At 38.5% G+C, this 22,457-nt stretch overlaps 2 protein-coding genes across 2 annotated transcripts in view; one reads left to right on the top strand and one right to left on the bottom strand.

Moving 5' to 3' along the window:
- Positions 1-3,844, bottom strand: part of LOC137399883 (T-complex protein 1 subunit delta-like) — a 36,806-nt gene extending 32,962 nt beyond the window's left edge. The window contains exon 1 of the mRNA XM_068086142.1: positions 3,601-3,844. Coding sequence (XP_067942243.1) covers positions 3,601-3,718 — 118 coding nt within the window. The 5' untranslated portion in view covers positions 3,719-3,844. The remainder of the gene's footprint in view (positions 1-3,600) is intronic.
- A 4,158-nt stretch (positions 3,845-8,002) lies between these two features.
- LOC137399563 (exonuclease mut-7 homolog) lies at positions 8,003-21,322 on the top strand. Its single transcript, XM_068085741.1, has 13 exons — positions 8,003-8,827; positions 8,953-9,165; positions 9,905-10,029; positions 12,044-12,179; positions 12,674-12,895; positions 13,805-14,006; positions 14,901-15,050; positions 16,372-16,606; positions 17,549-17,679; positions 17,934-18,061; positions 18,908-19,051; positions 19,391-19,558; positions 20,604-21,322. Exons 1-13 carry the CDS (start codon positions 8,012-8,014, stop codon positions 20,757-20,759), a joined length of 2,826 nt encoding a protein of 941 aa, XP_067941842.1. The 5' UTR covers positions 8,003-8,011; the 3' UTR covers positions 20,760-21,322.
- The last annotated feature ends 1,135 nt before the right edge of the window (positions 21,323-22,457 follow it).

Genomic DNA, 22,457 nt, shown 5'->3' with positions numbered 1-22,457 from the left:
AAATGAGGGTCCCATACCTCACCTGCATATTCCATTATAGGTCTACACAAGGTGAGGTATGCAACCCTCTTCACCTTTCTGGGGGCCTTAAAAAGCACATGCCTCATCATACCCAACCTCTGAGAAGCCTTTGCCGTCACCGAATCAATCTGCAAGTCCCAACTAAAATCACTAGTAATTTCAACTCCAAGATATTTAAAAGCTGATACATTCTCTAACGCTATTCCTCCTAAAAAATAATCCACAGAACTATCAAGACCGTTCTTACCAAACCTGACTATTTGACACTTACCAGTGTTAAACACCATACCCCAATGCTCAGCCCACCTTTCCAACAAAAACAAATCTTCCTGGAATTTTTGGGAACTATCTAAGCTGTTAACCGGGCAATAAAGAAGGGCATCGTCCGCAAAAAGTCTTATTGTCGATGTCTTTATAATGCTACAAATGTCATTAATGTAAACTAGAAAAAGAGAGGGCCCCAGCACGGAACCCTGAGGAACACCAGAAGTTACTGCAAGAGAACCAGACGCCGCTCCCTCTACAACCACTCTCTGCATTCGGTCTGCCAAAAAATGTGCTATCCATCTAACTACTGCTGAGTCAATACCAATAAATAACAGCTTTTCAATTAAGAGACCGTGAGGTACTCGATCGAAAGCTTTCGAAAAATCCAACACTGCAGCGTGTACCGAGTCATTTCCATCCACCATTCTCATAATGTCATCTACTGTTGTGACAAGTTGGGTAGTGCATGAGAGACCCTGTCTAAATCCATGTTGGTTTGGGTTGAGCGTTACATTAAGATGCTGATTAATATTGCTTAGTACTATATGTTCTAAAAGTTTGCATGCAATACATGTAAGTGAAACTGGTCTAAAATTACTGGGGCTGTCTCTCGAGCCTTTTTTAAAAATTGGTACTACGTTTGCCGCCTTCCAGATATCAGGCAGCTGGCCAGTATTAAGAGAATGTTGAAAGATAAGAGCTAAAATCTGACTAGTGACCACCACATCAAGACTGAGGTCCTCTTTCCTCAGCTGGTCAGGGCCTGGGGCCTTTCCGGTCTTCAGACCAATTAACAATTTCCTCACCCCCTCACTAGTAATTGTAATCGGACAGTTCCCTTCAGCCCAAAGCGGCTCTGAGTATGAACTGCTCCCAGAAAAAACACTCTGAAAATACTTGTTAAAAATCTCTGAAGTCTCAAAAGCTGATTTACCCTTAAAAATAACAGAGCCATGGCAGCTCTTCCCACTTTTCCTTCTATAAAATGAATAGAAAGGCTTGCTATCTCCCAAACTCAGTGGTTTGAATAATATTCTATCATAGTGGTCATATTCCATTTTCCTAAAGAGCTTTTTGTTTTGGCGCCTAGCCTGTTTGTACTGTTGTAGGTCTGTGTCCAGGCCACTTTTCTTGAATTTGTCATACAATTTTCTTTGCGATCTTACACATTTCCTGGCAGAATCATTAAACCATACGGGCTCGTCTTTGTTTCTGATCTTTTTTGTGCATTTAGGTACATAGTTACTGACTGCTTCTTTCAAGTCCGTTTCAAAGATTTGCCATGTTGTGTTTATGTTTTCTTCATTTTGAATAGCGTTTGACACTTTAGAAAGTGTTTTCTCTAGAGCCAGAGTGATAGCTTCAAAATTTGCCTTAGCGTATATTTTAAAAGAATCATTATGCTTACTATTTGGCCTAAATTCCCTGATTTTTATATTTATGCCTACCATGTAATGGTCACTTAGTCCAGGATTGATCACATTCAAATCTGTAAAAAGGCTGTCATTATTAGTAAGGATTAGGTCGAGTGTATTGCCAAGTTGGTGTGTAGGCTCAGTCACGAGTTGGGTCAGGTGATGGGATAGCAGACTGCTCAAAAAAGATTTGTGAAGTGTTTTGTTGTGAGATCCAGAACGAACTTGACCTATAATCCAGTCTATGTCAGGCAAGTTAAAATCACCTGAAACAAATATAGTAGATTTAGGAAATCTTGACACTACTTGTCCCAGTAGATCGTCAAGTGGATCAATTGTTTGTCTGATAAAAGACGGTGGGATGTAAAGGCACAAAATTATCAAATCTAGGCCACTATCAACGCATTCTATTTTTACACAAACTACTTCTATTGGAAAATATGTACCCTCTAGGTGGATCTGGTGGTGATTAATACATGGTGAAAGGGCAATCATAACTCCTCCGCCATGGCAATCTCGATCACATCTATAAATACACTTTTGCGATGAGCTCAAAATCATTTCATTATTGAAAGACGAATCAATATGTGTCTCTGTAATGCATAGTATATCATATTCCGATGCTAAAACTTCTATTTCATTCAGTTTACCCTTCACTGACCTTGCGTTTGCTAAAAGAAGGCTTATTGGTCTACTTTCACTATTTTTTTTTTGATTATTTTGTAACGATTTGTAGAATTTTCTGCTCTGATTTTCTTTAACGTCTGGTATAACTGAAAATCCTCCTCTCTTTCCTCTTTCGACATATCTAGCTTTGCAAAAATACCCCCCTTCTTAAAGCTGTTGATTCTTCTCACTATTTCCCATTTGTCTTCCTTAGACTCTGTGCATATTTTGATAGGTCTTGGTTTCTTATCTTTCAAGTCAGATTCTTCACTTATCCTACCTAGCCTATACATGTTCTTCTTTTCAATTACTTTTGAGAGATGACATTCTGAAAAGAGCTTGTTTATTTCTTCAACAGTTTCCTGTTTGGTGTTGAACTCTTGGAGTCCAAAAAGAATCAGGTTTTTGTCTCTAGCTTCTTTTTGTTCGTTTTCATTTTTCACAAGTGTTTGTTTTGCAGCACTAACAAGAACTTTTGTGTTCCTTTCGATATCTTGTACTGCTGCTGCATATGTTTTTTTTATAGCCTCAACTTGAGGTTCAAGACTACCAATAACCAAGGACTTGATTTCATCCAAACTTTTCTCGATATTATCTAGCTGGGGATTACTTTGAACAAAAACTTCTCCCTTGCTGCATACCTTACAGGCCCACTTGGCACCTTTAGGCTCCAGCCTCGACAGCAGCTCAGCTTCCTCTTTGCTCAAACTAGCACATCTATAGTGAAACCAAAACTGACAAAAATCGCATTGAATTAAATTATCTACTTCATCTTTCAGTTTGTTTTTACATTTACCACACTGACTATCCAACTGAATCAAACCACTGCCTCTGGAAGTCTTAGCCTTAACCATTCTATCACTGAGATTTAATAAAACAAAATTAAAAATCAGGACTTTAAAATAAAACAAAGAGCTGTCCCACTCAGTGTCTACCACTAGTCACAGCAGTGCCTGAAGCGGCCAAGCTGCCTTCCTGCTAACTTCAAAACAATATAAAAGTGATATGGTAGTATAAAATATGTACAAAAAGGGGTAAGAAAGTAATAAAAGGGATAAATATTCATAAAAGTTGAAGAAAAATTTGTAAAATCTGAGAAGCTCTCAATAGCACTAATCTGCATCAAGCCTCGGCAGCGGACATGTAGCTATGCACCACGTTTTGAGCTCTTACGATAGTAGTATATTAGATAATTGATTATTTTGGTAGTAATCAAAATATCATGAATTACCTTTCGCAGCACTAACATTGCTTGATCTGATTGCAGCAGGTTTTTCTTTATCTTGGTATTCCGACCTTTTTCCAGTAGGTTTAGCAGGAGCATGTGTTTTTGCTACTTTTGATGACATCTTCAGCTAATTTTGAAGATTTACGTTGGTCCAGGAGTTATGGATGGCAAAGCTCGGGTTAAAACAATCGTCGATAGATTCGAAGAAGAAAAACTTGAAATAAAGCTTCCAGAACAATCAATGAATTATGCTTTGTTAGTACCAGCGACTCCAATCAACAATCTAATAGACTTTTAGCTTCGATTAACCATGTGCACGTCTCGAACAGTTTGAAAAAACACACATTTCCGTTTCCCTTCGAGTAAAAATTTGTAGCGTCTACAACAAATACTTACAATGGGTTTAACGGGCTCTGAACGCGAAGTAGAATAATTTAATTACTGTACAATAAAAATGAACAGAATTAAAGTTTTAGGCTAAAAATGGGTGTCAGACACGAGATTCTACTCTTAAAAAATCCAAAATCAACTTCTCAGATTTATTTTCAACATCAAAAAGATTGTTAACTGCTCAAAACATATCAGTTACAGGTATTTATTCACTACAGGAAAGGAGAAAATTTATCAGGCATGATCTTTTTTCTCGAGAGTACAGCAATCTGTCTAGATTTTATTTGGTATTGATAAAGTTGATTGTTTTAATACTATATCTGCAATAAAAAGCTCTGAATGTTACAACTCATTATTGCCAAAAACTAAGAGAATTGAGTGAAACCATATCATAAATGCTCTTAGAGAAAAACTGAAGTGTAACGTCTGTTTTTTTCATACTCTAGCATACTCATGTTGGTAAAACCAAGTACAGTATCATATTCCATCACACTCATGTTGGTAAAACCAAGTACTATATCATATTCTAGCATATTCATGATGATAAAACCAAGTACCGTATCATATTCTAACATGCACACGTTGATGAGACCAGGTACTGCATCCCATTCTAGCATACATATGTTAGTAAAACCAAGTACTGTATCATATTCTAGCATACACACGTTGATGAAACCAGGCACTGCATCATATTCTAGCATATTCATGTTGGTGAAACCAGTTACTGTATCATATTATAACATACACATGCAAATGTGTATGTTAGAATATGATACAGAAAAATGTAATGATAAAATTGAAAAGATGAATCGTAAATCAAGGGATTTCGAATATTAAAGCGTTCCCATAATAATAACTGACTTATACTGTTATGCAGAAAGAAGGAAAAAAGGAAGGAGAAATTGTTTTCCTAATAATATAGGAATTCCCTCGCCATTTTATTCTTTCTGGGAGTCTCCGAGGGAAAATCAACAATTAAAATTAGACTAAAACATATTACAGCGAAACTTAAATAATTTAAATGGGAATGATCTGCGTAAGCTAGTTTGAAGGGTTTGTATTCAGAATAACATGAACGCAACCTTTCTGAACTTTCAATTGGATGAATGTACATACGCAACGCATGTGTCTGCATTTAGAAGTTAAAACTGTGTAGTGTACACATAGCCAGATGGCTGGTTATAGTTGCTAAGACAGTCAAGCAGATTTTTGGAATTTGACTGTGCACATATTGTTGTACATTTTATATAGTTTTAAAAGGTGATACGGTAACTTTGATAGTAATAATTTGGAAAGGGTGTTTAGTTGTCATGCATTTTTAATACACTCCTATTATCTCTGCTATAGCTGGTAAAAGATATACAATCATTAGTTTTAGGGAATCATTAAACTTCTTACACTGCTAGTTAAAAGTTAAGCAAAGATTTTACTGCCAACAAAGACTAATTACCAATGAATTCACAGCATGCAAATATTGCAATCATTCCCCACGATTAACTTGGTTTAAGGTTTCACATGAACATACCTTAATCAGTCATAAACTGTTTAGATATTATTTTTTATGCAAACAAAATCTTCAGTTATTGTTTTCACATTCAATGCGCTAGCACATCGATTCAACAAAAGTTGATTTTATTTGTATCCATCTTATTTCGAAACCAAATAACTATACATCATTTAAAACAAAGATATCATGCATTTTTACTATTTCAAAATCTGGAAACATTTTGTGACTCGAGTCTCTCATTTTTTCAGCCATGAAGACGACTAATCTTTGTGGGAATGCTTATTATTTGTGCGGAAGCTTGAAGTTTTGATTTATCTTTTATTGCAAAGCACTGGTCGTATTGAAAAGGATGAACTCTCAGTGCTAGCTTACTACTTTATGATAGAATAATTTGTCAATGATCTACAAACATCACTATTTTTTCCTATCATTCCATCTTCATGTCAATATTACAAACCATATTCAAAAGTGCTGCTCACAATTAGCCTTTGAGTTTTACTCATTGGCTTAAATATTTTTATTCAATAATCTGTGTGGAAAGGTTGTTTATAATTATTGGTTTTATTATAATTGTTTACAATTATAATAAAATATCATCGACGTATAAATTGACACTTGAATAACTCATGCTTTTGAGTTATTTAAATGTACAGTCAAACCTTGACTTACAATCACCTTTGCAAATGAGTTTTTTGGGTCATGAGACTTGAAACAACATGTTGGTTTTATGTGCATAGTACTTTCCAATATATTAATTCTGACAGTTTTTGAAGCGTTACAGTTCTGTAAATTGATACATATGTACGCATTTCTTCTTGACATGGCTTGGTTCTACGCTGCTTGAATAATATTATACAGAGCTTCTTTCCTTTCCTGTTAGTTCAAAAATCGTCGACCTGAAGAATACTGCAAGTGGTAGTAGATATGACAAAAAGAAGGGGATTTCTTTACAACAAGTAATAGAAAGGCATGAGCAAACATCTCAAATCAAGTTTTAAAATAATCTCAAAAACCACCTAGGAGTTATTGGGAGGAGAAAACTGAGAGTGATGCAAATTGTTGAAAGTTTACCGGTAAAAAATATGTTGATTAAGATAAATTGTAAAAATATTGAATATAAAAACAAAAGGAATATAATTAAGGTAAATTATTTGAAAGTTGATACTCTTGAAGTTATAAAAGCTTCATATATTTATTACCACCTTTACCTACACATTGTCCATCTCTGGTATCACCAAGGCTACATCTCTATTAGCCTATTTATGTCAATAAAAATTTTTTATTGAATACTGCTTTATCTAGTTTGTTAATTACAGTTTAGTGTTTTATGTTTAGCCCTTCGGGTAGTTTTACATAATGCACCAGTAGTTTAACTTTAGTTGATGCTCTAAAAAATTTAAAGTTGCAACCTATTTGCAGTATATGATCTATTTGCAATATATCACCTATATGCAGTGTATGACCTATTTGCAGTATATGACCTATTTGCAGTATATGATCTATTTGCAGTATATGACCTGTTTGCAGTATACGACCTATTTGCAGTATACGACCTATTTGCAGTATATGACCTATATGCAGTATGTGACCGATTTGCAGTATGAACTATATGCCTCCTTGATGTGTTATGGCCTAAATTATAAAGATATTTAAGAACAAGATTTTGTTGGCACCTATAGTAGCTGTTTTCCTTTTTTTCGGTTAGCAAATATATTGCTCTCTTCAAATTAAAATCAGTGACAGTAAATTTCCTGAAATCATGTTTTAGTGATACTTGAGTGTTTTGCGAAAAATTGACATGTATAAAGACTTACACACAGCTTGCTTTTAGTTACTGTTTTGTTTTAGGTGTAACTGCTTTTTCTTTCCTTTTTGAAGTTAATGCTGCAATGTCAGCAATCAGAAACAAACAATAATTTGTTCTCTGATTTTATCAATAAATTTAGGTATACTACAACAACAAAATTAGGTATCAATAACAAGCCCTAGAAGGCGAGAAAGGTCGTGGCCGCTGGAATTAAACTGATTGTCATTTGAAAATGGTATGTCAAGAAAGGCCATTCATATGGTAAAGCACTGCTGACTTCATAAACCCGAGTAATACTTCATCCTTGTGCAATGATATGTATGACAATATGGGTAACCACTGCTGCGGGGAGTTGCATTATTTTATTGAGCTGTTTGGAAATTCCCTCCCGACGCTGGAAGGTAGCTGATCAGTTTGCATGATTAATCGTGAAGTTTGTGTAAACTTTGAAAATATATTGCATTTAGTAGTTCGTTTAGGAGGCTCTCGTTAGCCTCTAATAGCAGAATTCATTTTAGTAATGACGATAAGTGCCACTGCATGCCACCTCACAAAAAGTACATTTTATTACACCCACAGCTACTAGTTTGAATGCTGGTATACTAGAGAAACTGTAAAAGCAAAAATATTGTCTGCTCATCCTTCTACTTTAATTTGGATGAAACAATGGTCTGTTGTATTTTGTAGGCATCAATGGAGGTGATAGCAGCATGATCATTGTTGCACACGCGTTATTTCAGTTATTATCATCTTTATATGCCAAAGTATTTAGCGTGGGCACTCAAGAACTGGAGGAAGAAGATACACTGCTTGAGAATATCACTAGAAAACCATCAAGTGACGGGCAACTCTTTAGTGGGTCTAGTGGATCAGACGCTGAGTGTGTATCAATGGCAAGCAGGGATAATGACAATTTTAGCTCAAGGGGAAATAAGAGCTCACGAGCTAGGGGTCGAGGGCGTGGTCGTGGCAGATTCATGCAGCAGTATCAGCAGCACCAACCGCCTCCCCATTTTAACCAATCGAGAGACTACGGCAGAGGTGGTGTAACTGGCTATAGAAGTCATGGACCAGCTGAATATCAGACGATCGGCAGCACGGCAAGGGCTGATTTACAGCCCACAAGTGCTATTGCTAATGAACTTCAGGAAATTGAAAAACTGTGGAAAAGTAGGAATAATCAAGCGGCAGTCACACGGTTTAAGCAGTTTCTTACAAAATCATCCACACCGTTTTCTGATACGCTCTCTATGCTCCAGAGCTGTTCTGATGCGCATGAAGTAAGGTCGACAACTCTGACATGTTCTATGGCAAGAGAGTTTTCTCATTGGATCAAAACCCAAACATCTGTGTGTGAACAACTTACGGAGGACTTGCAGTCGAGAGCTCTTACTCTCGCCACTAGAAATGAGCGAGTTGTGTTTGCGCAGCTCTTGGATTACATAGCAACAGCATTTCAGCTCCGCTCTGCCAGCCATCTCGGTCTCCCCTTTGCCAATAAACTGCTGAGCAATGGGCAACTTAAAGTAAGGTCACATAAGAGTGTTTCAGCATTTTTTCATTTCCTACTCTGGCTAAATTAACTGTCTGAAGTAAATCGTTTTATCTATTTGAAGTTATCTTATCTCTGCAGGCTTGCCTTGTTTTGTAGGAAGCAGCCACTTTTATTAATTGCCTACGGTTGCACCGTGAGTATGATCTGAACAGCCTCCTGGTGGTACCACTCTTGCTTGAGGATAAACTGAATGTTGTTGAGACATTGGTGAGAGACTCAGCAGAAGAGCAAGTTAAGCTAGTTCAGTTCTTCGACCAGATATGCGCTCCTAATTTTGATCTTGCTTCCATTATTCCTTCCCATATCAAGGTACATCTACATAAGCTGCTCATCCATTATGTTTATTGTTACCGAAGGCAGACGAATCTCACTTAGTTTGAGGTTGAAATTATCATCGTTGACTTTCCTCACCTCTCCTCAAAGGAGTAGGCATATTATAAAGTCGACCGTTTAAGCTCCTTTTTTATAAATATATTTTTGATTTGCAGGAATCTTTAAGAATTCAAAGAAAGTTGGTCATTATATTATACATTGTCTAACAGCTAATGAGATGTAGAAATAGTAAATAGGCATTGTGTATTTCACTGAGCTCTTCTTCAAATATCTATTGAATATTTCTAACCGTATTGTGGGATGGGATCATAGGATAAGATCATAGCAGAGCATGTAGGGAGCTTGCTACTCTCAATGAAAAGACTTGCCTTTTCTTGAACTAGGATCAGCTAAATTGTTGGCATTGTAATAACAAGTATATGAATATACAGTCTATTGCTTCTTCAATTTATCGAGTGTTTTTGGTATTATGAATTGAATAAGTCATTGTGAATGTCTAGATTTTTGTCAAATCGTTTTTGAAATACCTCATTTCCTTTTTCTTTGAGAGATTAGCGGAAGTGTTGGTAAAACTTCTGTCATGATCGCTAAAGTTTTACGTACCTGTTGTTATTTAGGGTACTATTCTATTTGTTTGGTCTCATTGAGGAAGGAGGTGTGGTTATGTAACTCCTTTATTGTTTTGCACGGTTGCTAATTGTTGGTATTTTTACAGAATATAGTAATCCGCTTCAACCATAAAACTATGAACAAACATGGTACACGTTTGATGAAGAAATATGGCATTTCTTCGGACGACTGCCCTAATCTCTCTAGATCGCAAGGGATGGCATTCATTGGGTAACTTATTTTTTTAGCTGTTTTAGTTGTAGCGATTGAAGCATGTATTTGCATCTCAAGGGCCTTTTATGCTTGTTGCATTTGCTCCCTGTTCAAGTATTCACTGCAGGTACTCCTAGTTCATGTACCCTCTGCTTGTGCCTCTAGTTCAAGTATTCACTGCAGGTACTCCTAGTTCATGTACCCTCTGCTTGTGCCTCTAGTTCAAGTATTCACTGCAGGTACTCCTAGTTCATGTACCCTCTGCTTGTGCCTCTAGTTCAAGTATTCACTGCAGGTACTCCTAGTCCATGTACCCTCTGCTTGTGCCTCTAGTTCAAGTATTCACTGCAGGTACTCCTAGTTCATGTACTCTCTGCTTGTGCCTCTAGTTCAAGTATTCACTGCAGGTGCTCCTAGTTCATGTACCCTCTGCTTGTGCCTCTAGTTCAAGTATTCACTGCAGGTGCTCCTAGTTCATGTACCCTCTGCTTGTGCCTCTAGTTCAAGCATTCACTGCAGGTGCTCCTAGTTCATGTACCCTCTGCTTGTGCCTCTAGTTCAAGTATTCACTGCAGGTACTCCTAGTTCATGTACCCTCTGCTTGTGCCTCTAGTTCAAGTATTCACTGCAGGTACTCCTAGTTCATGTACCCTCTGCTTGTGCCTCTAGTTCAAGTATTCACTGCAGGTACTCCTAGTTCATGTACCCTCTGCTTGTGCCTCTAGTTCAAGTATTCACTGCAGGTGCTCCTAGTTCATGTACCCTCTGCTTGTGTCTCTAGTTCAAGTATTCACTGCAGGTGCTCCTAGTTCATGTACCCTCTGCTTGTGCCTCTAGTTCAAGTATTCACTGCAGGTGCTCCTAGTTCATGTACCCTCTGCTTGTGCCTCTAGTTCAAGCATTCACTGCAGGTGCTCCTAGTTCATATACCCTCTGCTTGTGCCTCTAGTTCAAGCATTCACTGCAGGTGCTCCTAGTTCATGTACCCTCTGCTTGTGCCTCTAGTTCAAGCATTCACTGCAGGTACTCCTAGTTCATGTACCCTCTGCTTGTGCCTCTAGTTCAAGTATTCACTGCAGGTGCTCCTAGTTCATGTACCCTCTGCTTGTGCCTCTAGTTCAAGTATTCACTGCAGGTGCTCCTAGTTCATGTACCCTCTGCTTGTGCCTCTAGTTCAAGTATTCACTGCAGGTGCTCCTAGTCCATGTACCCTCTGCTTGTGCCTCTAGTTCAAGTATTCACTGCAGGTACTCCTAGTTCATATACCCTCTGCTTGTGCCTCTAGTTCAAGTATTCACTGCAGGTACTCCTAGTTCATGTACCCTCTGCTTGTGTCTCTAGTTCAAGCATTCACTGCAGGTACTCCTAGTCCATGTACCCTCTGCTTGTGCCTCTAGTTCAAGTATTCACTGCAGGTACTCCTAGTTCATGTACCCTCTGCTTGTGCCTCTAGTTCAAGCATTCACTGCAGGTGCTTCTAGTTCATGTACCCTCTGCTTGTGCCTCTAGTTCAAGTATTCACTGCAGGTACTCCTAGTTCATATACCCTCTGCTTGTGCCTCTAGTTCAAGCATTCACTGCAGGTACTCCTAGTTCATGTACCCTCTGCTTGTGCCTCTAGTTCAAGCATTCACTGCAGGTACTCCTAGTCCATGTACCCTCTGCTTGTGCCTCTAGTTCAAGTATTCACTGCAGGTACTCCTAGTTCATGTACCCTCTGCTTGTGCCTCTAGTTCAAGCATTCACTGCAGGTGCTCCTAGTTCATGTACCCTCTGCTTGTGCCTCTAGTTCAAGTATTCACTGCAGGTACTCCTAGTTCATATACCCTCTGCTTGTGCCTCTAGTTCAAGCATTCACTGCAGGTACTCCTAGTTCATGTACCCTCTGCTTGTGCCTCTAGTTCAAGCATTCACTGCAGGTGCTCCTAGTTCATGCGCTTTCTGAATGATTACTTGTAGTTTGTGAGCTTGATGCAGGCTCTAAAATCTATTTGACAATAACTAATTGGCTAGCAAGACTTGAATATTGCAGACATCTACTGTTCAAACACTACCACGATCGCACGATGGCCTATGATAACTGGGCTGAGCTGACCCGAGGAGCCATGCCTGAAGATGTGATCTCACAGGCAGAGTTCTTGAACAAGCTCGCTTCCTATGACCTTGAGGTGAGCAACTAGCAAATTCAACTTTCTACCAAGTACAGTCAAACCTCAACTTTCGCATTTACCTCACTACCTCTGCGTCCTTGACCTAGTCTACAATTTATTGCCTATATCACTAACTTTACACTTTTGCTTGCGTCTCTTAAGGTAACGTAAAGTAACAATAAAAACTCATTCTATACTTGTCTTCATTAACTTGCTTTTAATTTGTTACATAATACATTCGTTTTATTGTTGTGTGTAACTATCTGCATTATAAATCAAGAAATTATTGCGGAATAACGAAATTAAATGCACTCTGTTCTTATGAGAACATCTTTTTTAAGATACTACTAGTTGTAACATACGAAGCCTGCTCCAAAATGGATTATATTTGAGTGCAAAGGTGTGACTGTATATTAGTGCGTTACATGATTTAGCAGTAAATCTTTGCACTTGTCCAACATGACTGATCCGCTAACTGCTGTCATATATTCATTACTTGCGGTACACGGCAGGAGGCCCACAAGTGGTTCAAAGACATGCATGTGCCAGAGAACATGCTGGGACACGATATAGTTCACTATACGCCAATGGCCACATCACCTGTCTCTGAAAACTGGGATAACGAAGTCACTACTCCGGCTGTGGAGTATTACAAGCTGAAGTTATCTTCCCATACCATCCATACTGTGGCTACAAGTGAAGACTTCCACAGCTCTGTCAAATGCCTTGTTAAGGTATGTGTTAGCCTGTTTTAGGTTGGTACACAACTTCTTGTGTTTCTCAATGCTTTTTTATTCGTATTTGTAATGGAGAACCCGTTAGAGGCCCTCGCTTTAATGAAAGTTTATACACATGCATAAACTTTCAATAAAGTTACAATTATACACCTATTAAGATTATACGTTGCTAGCAATAAGCCTGCTGCTGGTGCTGCTCGGGATTTGTTTCATTTGTAATCAAATAGCCTGCAGGTCGGTCTTAAATAGACTGGTTCTCAGGAGCCAAGGAGAGTATTGAAACGAAATATTTTCAGTGATCCGCCGAAGGCACGGAGCATACGCGTGTGTCATTTGCTTGAAATCAGCCAAAAAATGTGAAAATGCATAGCGTTGACACAGACTAATAGATGCACACACAGATGTACATGCAATGAAAAAGTGGTATTTATTATTATGGATTATATAATACTGGGAAGTTATGATCTTCGGTGTAAGATATTTTTTGATAGTAAAGTTTTTGATGGTAGTGCTGAGTACCTGTAGCTTGCTACTGATAGATTCAGCTTCTGTATCAATGCTGGTTCATTGTCAATTTTAGCTCTCGGGTTTGTCGACTATTTCAGGCTAACCAAGATGCCTTGTCTATGCTCTGGGTCATCACTGAGTTTTTACTCAACACTATAATCTTATTAAAATCATTATATTATTAGTGGACAGAGGAATAAGCCATTAAAGTTATTCAAATAATTAGTGAATTATTATTAATTTTATATTTTTCTCTTGACTAGGTCTATCTAGCTGAGTGGAAGGAAGAGTTAGGGGTTTTTGTCTGAGTTTGTCATTAATCTAGAGATCTGTAGAAAATGCTTCTCGTGTTCATTATTGGCAAATTAGATCGCCAGCAATGTGTTTTCTTCTATGCAGGCAGAATCTGGCTGGATAGGGGTAGATGCTGAGTGGAAGCCCGTGTTCGCCGCAGGAGTTAGCTCCCGTCTCTCTATACTTCAGCTGGCCACATGGACGGATGTTTATATTTTTGATGTTCTTTCACTCGCCGCTATTGAGGGACTCGATTGGTCTCCACTCATCGATGAGGTATTCATGAACGGGGACCTCCTAAAGCTAGGTGAGTATATAAGCTGCACTAAGTAATCGTGAAGCTCTAATCCATGAGAGGATAATCCGGAAGCTCTAATCCATGAAAGGATAATTCTCAAGGTCTAAGCCATGAAAGGATAATCCTCAATGTCTAAGCCATGAGAGGATAGTCCTATAGGTCTAAACCATGAGAGGATAATCCTAAAGGTCTAAACCATGGGAGGATAATCCTAAAGGTCTAAGCCATGAGAGGATAATCCTAAAGGTCTAAGCCATGAGAGGATAATCCTAAACGTCTAAACTATTAGAGGATAAAAGAGTTGGAAATTCTTGCTTATTAGTTTTGGCGCACAATTGGATTCCTTTCCATTTCGTTGGAGAGCTCAGTGTGAATCCTAATCGCGTACATCTAACAGTTTTAGATTCATGGTAGTTTTTCATTAGTTTATTTTATGATAATCAAGTCACATAGGGTCTGTTGATAGCGGATAAGTACATAATTGAAACCATCTATATACCTTAGCTGCCTAATAAAAGGAACTATAGTCTGCATCATGCATGTGGATGATGCAGACTATGGTTTTGCGGATTATTGGATTCATTCGTGGGCCATCAATAAAGTAATTACTGTGTTGGTGACTTATCGCTGAAAGTAGTATGGAGAAAGTAGCTTTAAGTTTATCGTCATATTAAGGACTAAACGTATGTTATCTCATATCCCATTCTACAATGAGTGTTTTTTATGTATAGTAATGTGTAGGCCTCTATGGCATCCTTTGGAAATCTTACAGCATCCCTTTATTTAATAGCTAGTTCATTTGGAGTTGTCTCTCCATGTTTTTTCCCGTCTTTTTTCGATCAGCCTACCGGTATGTTATTATTTTTAGCCCTGTTTCTATAGTCACTTATGAACTGTTGGTAGGTTACGGTTTCTCGGCAGACATCAAGATACTACGTAAAGCAATAGATGCTTGGGGTGATCGGAATATAGTTAACATGCTGGATTTATGCAATGTGCAGTCGGCAGTCTGTGATAACAAAGGCATTCTTCCTTGTCAGCAATCAGAGAAAGGTAATCATTAGTTTATTAGTTCGCTCTGTTACTTGGTGTTAATAGTTGTTCTCTCTCTGGCTAGGATAGTATTTAACAATTTCTTGTTACCATTTAGATAAGTGGGAGGCTTCAGAATTTGAGTCAAAAGTGGTATTTTGTCAATAAAAAACACCTGGGCACTCATATAATTCGATATTTTATTATTCGGTATTTTATTAATTTGTTGAAAAGTGAGTATATTTACAGCTCTATAGAATTATTAAGTGCTGGACAAGAGACCGCCGAATGTAAGATGGTTCCTGATCGCTCATTGAACAATGCCATTCACCTATCTTTGAAATATGTTATGAAGGAGGTGGGCTAGACTGTACTGGTTGCCAAGTACATGCATATCTTATAGATTAAAAAACTATGCTTGTCTACTATCATTTCTAATGTATTTAGGGACAATTTACAGAGAGGCAGCTGCATACTTCAAAAACTTAGCTGTTAATTCCTTCACAAAACTCATGCAGATAAATCGTTGTAAATTATGTCAGCAACAGTTACACTTGCAAAAACACAAATTCGAAGACACTAATAATGTAAGTGGGTATTTTATACCAGCAGTTTTAACAAAACTTTGGCTAGCAACAGTTGGCATTTATATTAGCGACTTTATGTGCTTTGACTTTGCTTATGGCTTTGTGGGTATTAGATTAGTAGTGTGTCTATGAGCACTTGTATCACTATCTCTAGACATTTTATTCCTTTACGGTAATGTATAGCAGATGGGAAGAAGGCATTGGCTGTTCCAAAGGATGCATAAAATGTGTCCAAGGCAGGATTTGCAATTGCATTCTAATACAAAGGCGGGCGCGTTTTTATGTTTATTTGCCTGAAAAAATGCTCTTTCACTTTAGCCCGTAGAGCTGCTGATCGATGGTACTGTGCCAATCGACACTAGAGTTCAATGGCCATTATTTTCATTTGATTAAATGTTCCTCGCAGCACAAGAGATAAAACCTGTTCTTTGCTGTTTCCATCCAAGCGTTATATCATCTTGATCGCTCTTACTGAATGAACACTATGCAGACTTTGACAGGCTAATGGCTGGCATCTGGTGATCCTAGAAGTTCATAAATAACCTCATTCTTCAAAGTTTTAACGGGAATTAATAAAATAGATTATACCCTCTAGGTGTTTTAAATATAAGCGCGCTTACTGGGAGTTTTTATTCCTAGAAAGATTAATCGGTACTACAGCCTGAACTAGTAAAGTAGCCTGATCCTGAGAATACGTTGAAGTCCTGAGTGGTATCCGCTTATATCTCGCTATACAATATCATCCTTTACACTAGGGTTAAGTGAAGCCGTGCGCCTATTTCTTGGTGGTCAGATCCTGGATAAGCAGGAGCAAATGTCTGACTGGGAGCGACGACCCCTGCGCGACTCTCAGCTCACCTACGCCGCTCTTGATGCCTTTTGTCTCCTCGAACTTTGGAAAGTCTTCGAGAAGCTTGTTGATGAACTAAACATATATGTTTGCCCTGAGACATACAAGAACAAGAAGGCCCCTAGTTCGTCCAAGAAAAGGTAATCGTTGATATTTAGTTAGTATTGTTGACAGACAATAGCTATCATTGGACTCCCAGCTTTAGATTAGGTTAGACATTTTACTTTTGCATCAATTCTAAAGCTTGTTGGAAAAATTTGGTTTGCTTTTTATAAAGTTTACTTGCACTAAAACAAAATAGGCTTTAAATTGTTAACTAATAGTGTGTAACCATGGCCACGCTGTTCGCTGTTATTTGCATGCATCTAAGACTTCATTAAGCATCAACATCTGAATATGTCTGATCAGAGGCTTCACAGTGTGTGTATCTAAGGGTGGGAGATCTAAGGCTTCTCAAAGGAAAAGTATTAAAAAAGTCAAGTTTAGGATACACTAAGGGTGGATGCCAAGTACATAAGATCTGAGGCTTCACTAAGGGTGGATGTCAAGTACGTAAGATCTAAGGCTTCACTAAAGGTGGATGTCAAGTACGTATGAGCTAAGGCTTCACTAAGGGTGGACGTCAAGTACGTAAGATCTAAGGCTTCACTAAGGATGGATGTCAAGTACATAAGGGCTAAGGGTTCACTAAGGGTGGATGTCAAGTACGTAAGATCTAAGGCTTCACTAAGGGTAGATGTCAAGTACATAAGATCTAAGGCTTCACTAAGGGTGGATGTCAAGTACGTAAGATCTAAGGCTTCACTAAGGGTGTATGTCAAGTATGTAAGATCTAAGGCTTCACTAAGGGTGGATGTCAAGTACGTAAGATCTAAGGCTTCACTAAGAGTGGATGTCAAGTATGTAAGATCTAGGGCTTCACTAAGAGTGGATGTCAAGTACATAAGGTCTAAGAGTGGATGTCAAGTAGGGAATATTTAAGAATTTACTAAAGGCGGGTATCATGTAGGTAAGATCTAAGGCTTCACTAATGGAGGATATCGAGTACTGTTACGTGTGAGGTTGCTATGATGTGTGTTTAGCAAGAGTAAAGGAAAAAAGAAGAGTGAAAAGAAAGTTCCAACTGGAGAGGAAGTATTTGGTGAAGTGTCACAGGTTGCTTTGGAGAACAGCGTAAAATCGATAAAGTTTGTCGTGAGCAACATGCTGCAGGGTGCGTGTTATTCACAGTAGATATATGATATCCCAAGTACATGTATGTGCTCTTCGTGTGCTCTGATTATCATCGTTGTTGTTCTATTCATTTTACATCATTTCATTCTTATACTGACTAGAACTGTTGGCTCATTGCTCACCTAAAGAAAAGTCTGAACAGCCTTGGTCAGTAAACTTTCCGCAGATCTTGGTGTACACTCGAGAATTTATTTTAATCTGTAGTTATCTAGCAGTCATTGCGAACTTTGCCAGGTCTGGGGAAGCAACTACGGCTACTCGGAGTTGATGTACACATCATGAATGATGAAAGGGGAGATGATCATGACGATGCAGCCAGAATATCTCTTACCGAGAATAGGATAATACTGACAGCGGGGAAGGTAAACAGTGATGAACCCATGAACTCTTTTAATCAGGTTGTTTTACTCAGTCAGGGTGGCCTAGTGGTAGCGCCTTTGACTGTCAACCATGGGGTTAGTGGTTCGAGTCCTCTTAGTGGTAGCGCCTTTGACTGTCAACCATGGGTTGGTGGTTTGACTCCTCCTAGTGGTAGCGCCTTTGACTATCAACCATGGGGTTGGTGGTTCGAGTCCTCCTAGTGGTAGCACCTTTCACTGTCAACTATGGGGTTGGTGGTTCGACTCCTAGTGGTAGCGCCTTTGACTGTCAACCATGGGGGTTGGTGGTTCGAGTCCTCCTAGTGGTAGCACCTTTGACTGTCAACCATGGGGTTGGTGGTTCGACTCCTCCTAGTGGTAGCGCCTTTGACTGTCAACCATGGGGTTGGTGGTTCGAGTTCTCCTAGTGGTAGCACCTTTGACTGTCAACTATGGGGTTGGTGGTTCGAGTTCTCCTAGTGGTAGCACCTTTGACTGTCAACTATGGGGTTGGTGGTTCGACTCCTCCTAGTGGTAGCGCCTTTGACTGTCAACCATGGGGTTGGTGGTTCGAGTTCTCCTAGTGGTAGCACCTTTGACTGTCAACTATGGGGTTGGTGGTTCGAGTTCTCCTAGTGGTAGCACCTTTGACTGTCAACTATGGGGTTGGTGGTTCGAGTCCTCCTAGTGGTAGCGCCTTTGACTGTCAACCATATCATTATATTGTTACTCAGCCAAGAGTAAAACAATTTTTGAACTAAATTTCAGACCACTATTTTTTGTTAGTTTAACTTTGCTGCCTTCGCTCACCTGAAGTCAAGGTCAAATATTTTTTTCCTTTCTATGTAGCCATTCGCAAGATTGTCATCCATCACAGATGCTGGCAGGTGTTTTGGTGTAGATACGGAGTTGTCTGCTCGTCAGCAAGCCCTCGCAGTACTTAAACATTTCAAAATAGAGATAGTAGCTGAGAACATATTCAGCCGGTGTCAGGTTAGTGTCACTTATAAGCATGTTAATAAGGTATTACTTTGGTGGCTTGACACATTCAGCAGGTGTCTCTCGCTATAGTCACACAGCTTCACTACACATGAGGTGGTAGCCTTGTTATTCGATTGCTTTGAAGATCTGCTTGCAACCTTTTGATAGTCGGGCATATTTTTATCTTACAACTTGAATAAGAATGAGCCCAGGAAATGCAGCTACTGTTTCAGAACCTGTTCCTAGATAGAATTTCTCTATAATTGTGCTAGTTAATCTGCCTTGTATGCATTACTTACAAGTACACGTATATCTATGAGCACTGTATGTAGTGTAGTATATATGTTGTAGATATGCAACAATGACATCTACATCATAATAGACAAGTTTATCATGGCAGAAATGTATAGGAGGTATGTGTCTAGGCCTCCTCCTTCCCCTGATGCTTGGGCCTTACTAAAGCCATCAGAAGGATACAGCCAGGCAAACATAACACTCACCAATGGCATGCATCTGCAGGTGAGATTATACCTTGATAATTCTGTGTTTACCAGCCAATCGATCAATTAGTTCAGCTATGAACTGTTTAAGAAAATTATATAGTTGAAGCTATGCACAATGGTGATGGAACTGCCATGTTTGTTCACTATTACTTGTTATTATACTGTAGGGATAAAGTCACCTAATTAGCTATCATTGCAACGCAATTATATGGTAGTGTTTGGAGTTGTCGTTGTATGGCAGAGACTAGTAATAACTCTATGACAAACGGTAGTAAGTACTTCCTTACGGCCTAATAGACATAAAAATGCCAGAATTTTTATTTTCGTTATGCCTGGTTCAGACCAATGTCGCATGTATGGCGTGCAAGCTATCCTGCGTGTACTCCGCAATCACACAATCACACAACTATTAAATCCTACAGAAAGAAATGTTGTTACCGGTTCAATCGATTGCTACACAATTTTTGTTCGCTCGCTACTGGTGGGACACATGAGTCTGAGATTATGCTGCCCACTCGATTTACATTATTCCTTGCGTAGCGTACTGAGCCCACGACCATGCAGGACAATACTCTTGTCGAGTGCGTGCAGGAGTTAGTTGGATCATTCTGTGATTTCATAGCTATTTGGTTCACATCAATCGCACACCTGCATAAGTTTGCATAGCAGGGTGCAGCACCTCACACCCCCTGCATACTACATTGGTCTGAACCAGGCATTAATGTGAACATATGGTAACTATTATGGTAACCATTAAGGTTACCATTAACATATGGTTAATTCTGCATATGGTTACAGCAAGTTGAAGTAAAACTACATGTACTACTACTATTACATGAGCTGTTGCTTTATCTCAGCTGTGATTCAGTCTTTCTTTTACTCTTTCTTACTTACTCTCACGACTAAACCTTGTTTCACAAACAGTCTATTCACCTGGAGCTATCTTTCCGTGTATAAATCATGAAAACTCATGCAGTTTCACAGGAGGCCCGCTCTAACCTATAAGTCTAGTATGTAACTACGGTATGTAACCTACAGTATGTAACCTTTGTTTCCTACAGCTGGAACCCATCTCGGAGAAGATTTTATCCAATATTGACGCGTTCTTCTGCTGCGCTCGTTGTGGCAAAGTCTTCTGGGAAGGTTCACACTTTGACAGAGTGCACAAGAACTTTGAGCACATTCTGACATTGAAGCCCGTGGCTCTGCCTGTTTAGAAGTGTATTCTAGAGTTTTTGTATAAAGATATCTGTATAATCTGAGTGTAAAAGTTATTTCTTCTTATTCTCTGTCAAAAGGAGCATATATTTTAGTCTTTACATTGTATGTAATCATCCATATGCTTCCGTTCATATCTGCAAGTTGTGTTATGTATTTTAAAACTAAACACTGTATACTTGTTGGTGGAATGTTTCATATATTCCATAGAATTTGTATGAACTTGCCAAAAAATAAGGATTTGGCAGTTTCAAATTAAACAAAATTGAAATTAATTAAACATTGATATTGCTATGGTATATAGTTTTCAATTGATAATGGTATATCATCTGTCCAGGCTCTGGTTTATTTTTATAACATGAAGACTATACCTACTGCCATCATGTGCCACCTGCCATCACGTGCCACCTGCCATCACGTGCCACCTGCCATCACGTGCCACCTTCTTTTGGCGTTTCCTGACATTTGTTGCTATTTTAAAATGTAGCTCGATTCGAAATATTTTATAAACACAATGTGTTTTGTAATTTATAAATAAGAGAAATACACAGTATATCCAGGCTCTTGCGCATGGCAGCAGTTCAGTCTCATTAACACATAGGTAAGACATGCATTTACATTTTGATATAAAAAACATATATTTCAGATTTGCCCGCTCATGTCTGTGACTACTTGGAGACATGTGCAGCAACCACTCCCCAAAAATGTTGGTTGGCTCGTAGAAATTTTCGATTGTTTTTCTCTCAACTGTTTAAAGTAAGAAAATACATGTACTTATGCTTTGCAGTGCCAATGCACGAGAGTAGACTGCACTAACACCAGTAGAGTCGGGTGTAATAACAACATACCAATAAAGTGCTATGGTATATCTTCTCATATTAGACCAGTTATAGTTTAGTCCTGTGTTTCTTAATATCAGAATCTAAGTTGGAAGAAAATGTGATGAACGTCTCCTGGATTTAAACGAAGGGAAACAGTATTTTATACTTCTGGCTAGTTTAGATTGGTTGCCTTAAGTTAGTCAAAGCATTGTTTGTTGACGTTTAACTCCATAGCAAGGAGGTTATTTCCAAATGTCAACAAAAGCCAGGGAAGACAATTGCAGGTGCGTTCCACTGTTTACATGTGGCTCACTGTAGGAATTTCAACTGAAGTATAAAAAAAAATTTATTGTGACGATGACAAAATTTTTCTTTGCATATCAATGGAACCCATAAAATATATGTAATGTATAACAAACTAACTATGTATATGAATCTAAGTGTTGGGTTGTTGGTCTGTCACATGTACAGTTATAGCGATTAAAATATGCACACTTGAACTGCCAGGAACAAACAAACCATTTCGCACTGGAATTGAACTCAGAAACACTGGTTGTGCAAACAAGTATGCTAATCACTATGCCACACGACCAACTTGTCATACTATGGAATATTTGTTAATATACATATTAAATCCGCCAAGCTTTAATGGCGATTGGTTAAATTAAAAATGTTTCAGCTGGTTCACTTGAACTACTAAAAGCGAAGTGCCTATATGCCCAAGCTTTCCCAAAATGTTATAAATATATGCGTGTATATATGGCATAAACTTATTTTAACTCCTAGCACACACAGAAATAAACAAGTGCTTTCATTTAAATTTTAGAGTAGAAAATGTTGTATTTATTGATTAAAAATGACTTTTCTGTGCAAAAG

The sequence above is a fragment of the Watersipora subatra genome, chromosome 7 (assembly GCF_963576615.1).
Source record: "Watersipora subatra chromosome 7, tzWatSuba1.1, whole genome shotgun sequence".
Classification (NCBI taxonomy): domain Eukaryota; kingdom Metazoa; phylum Bryozoa; class Gymnolaemata; order Cheilostomatida; family Watersiporidae; genus Watersipora; species Watersipora subatra.
This window is presented reverse-complemented; position numbering and strand designations above follow the sequence as displayed.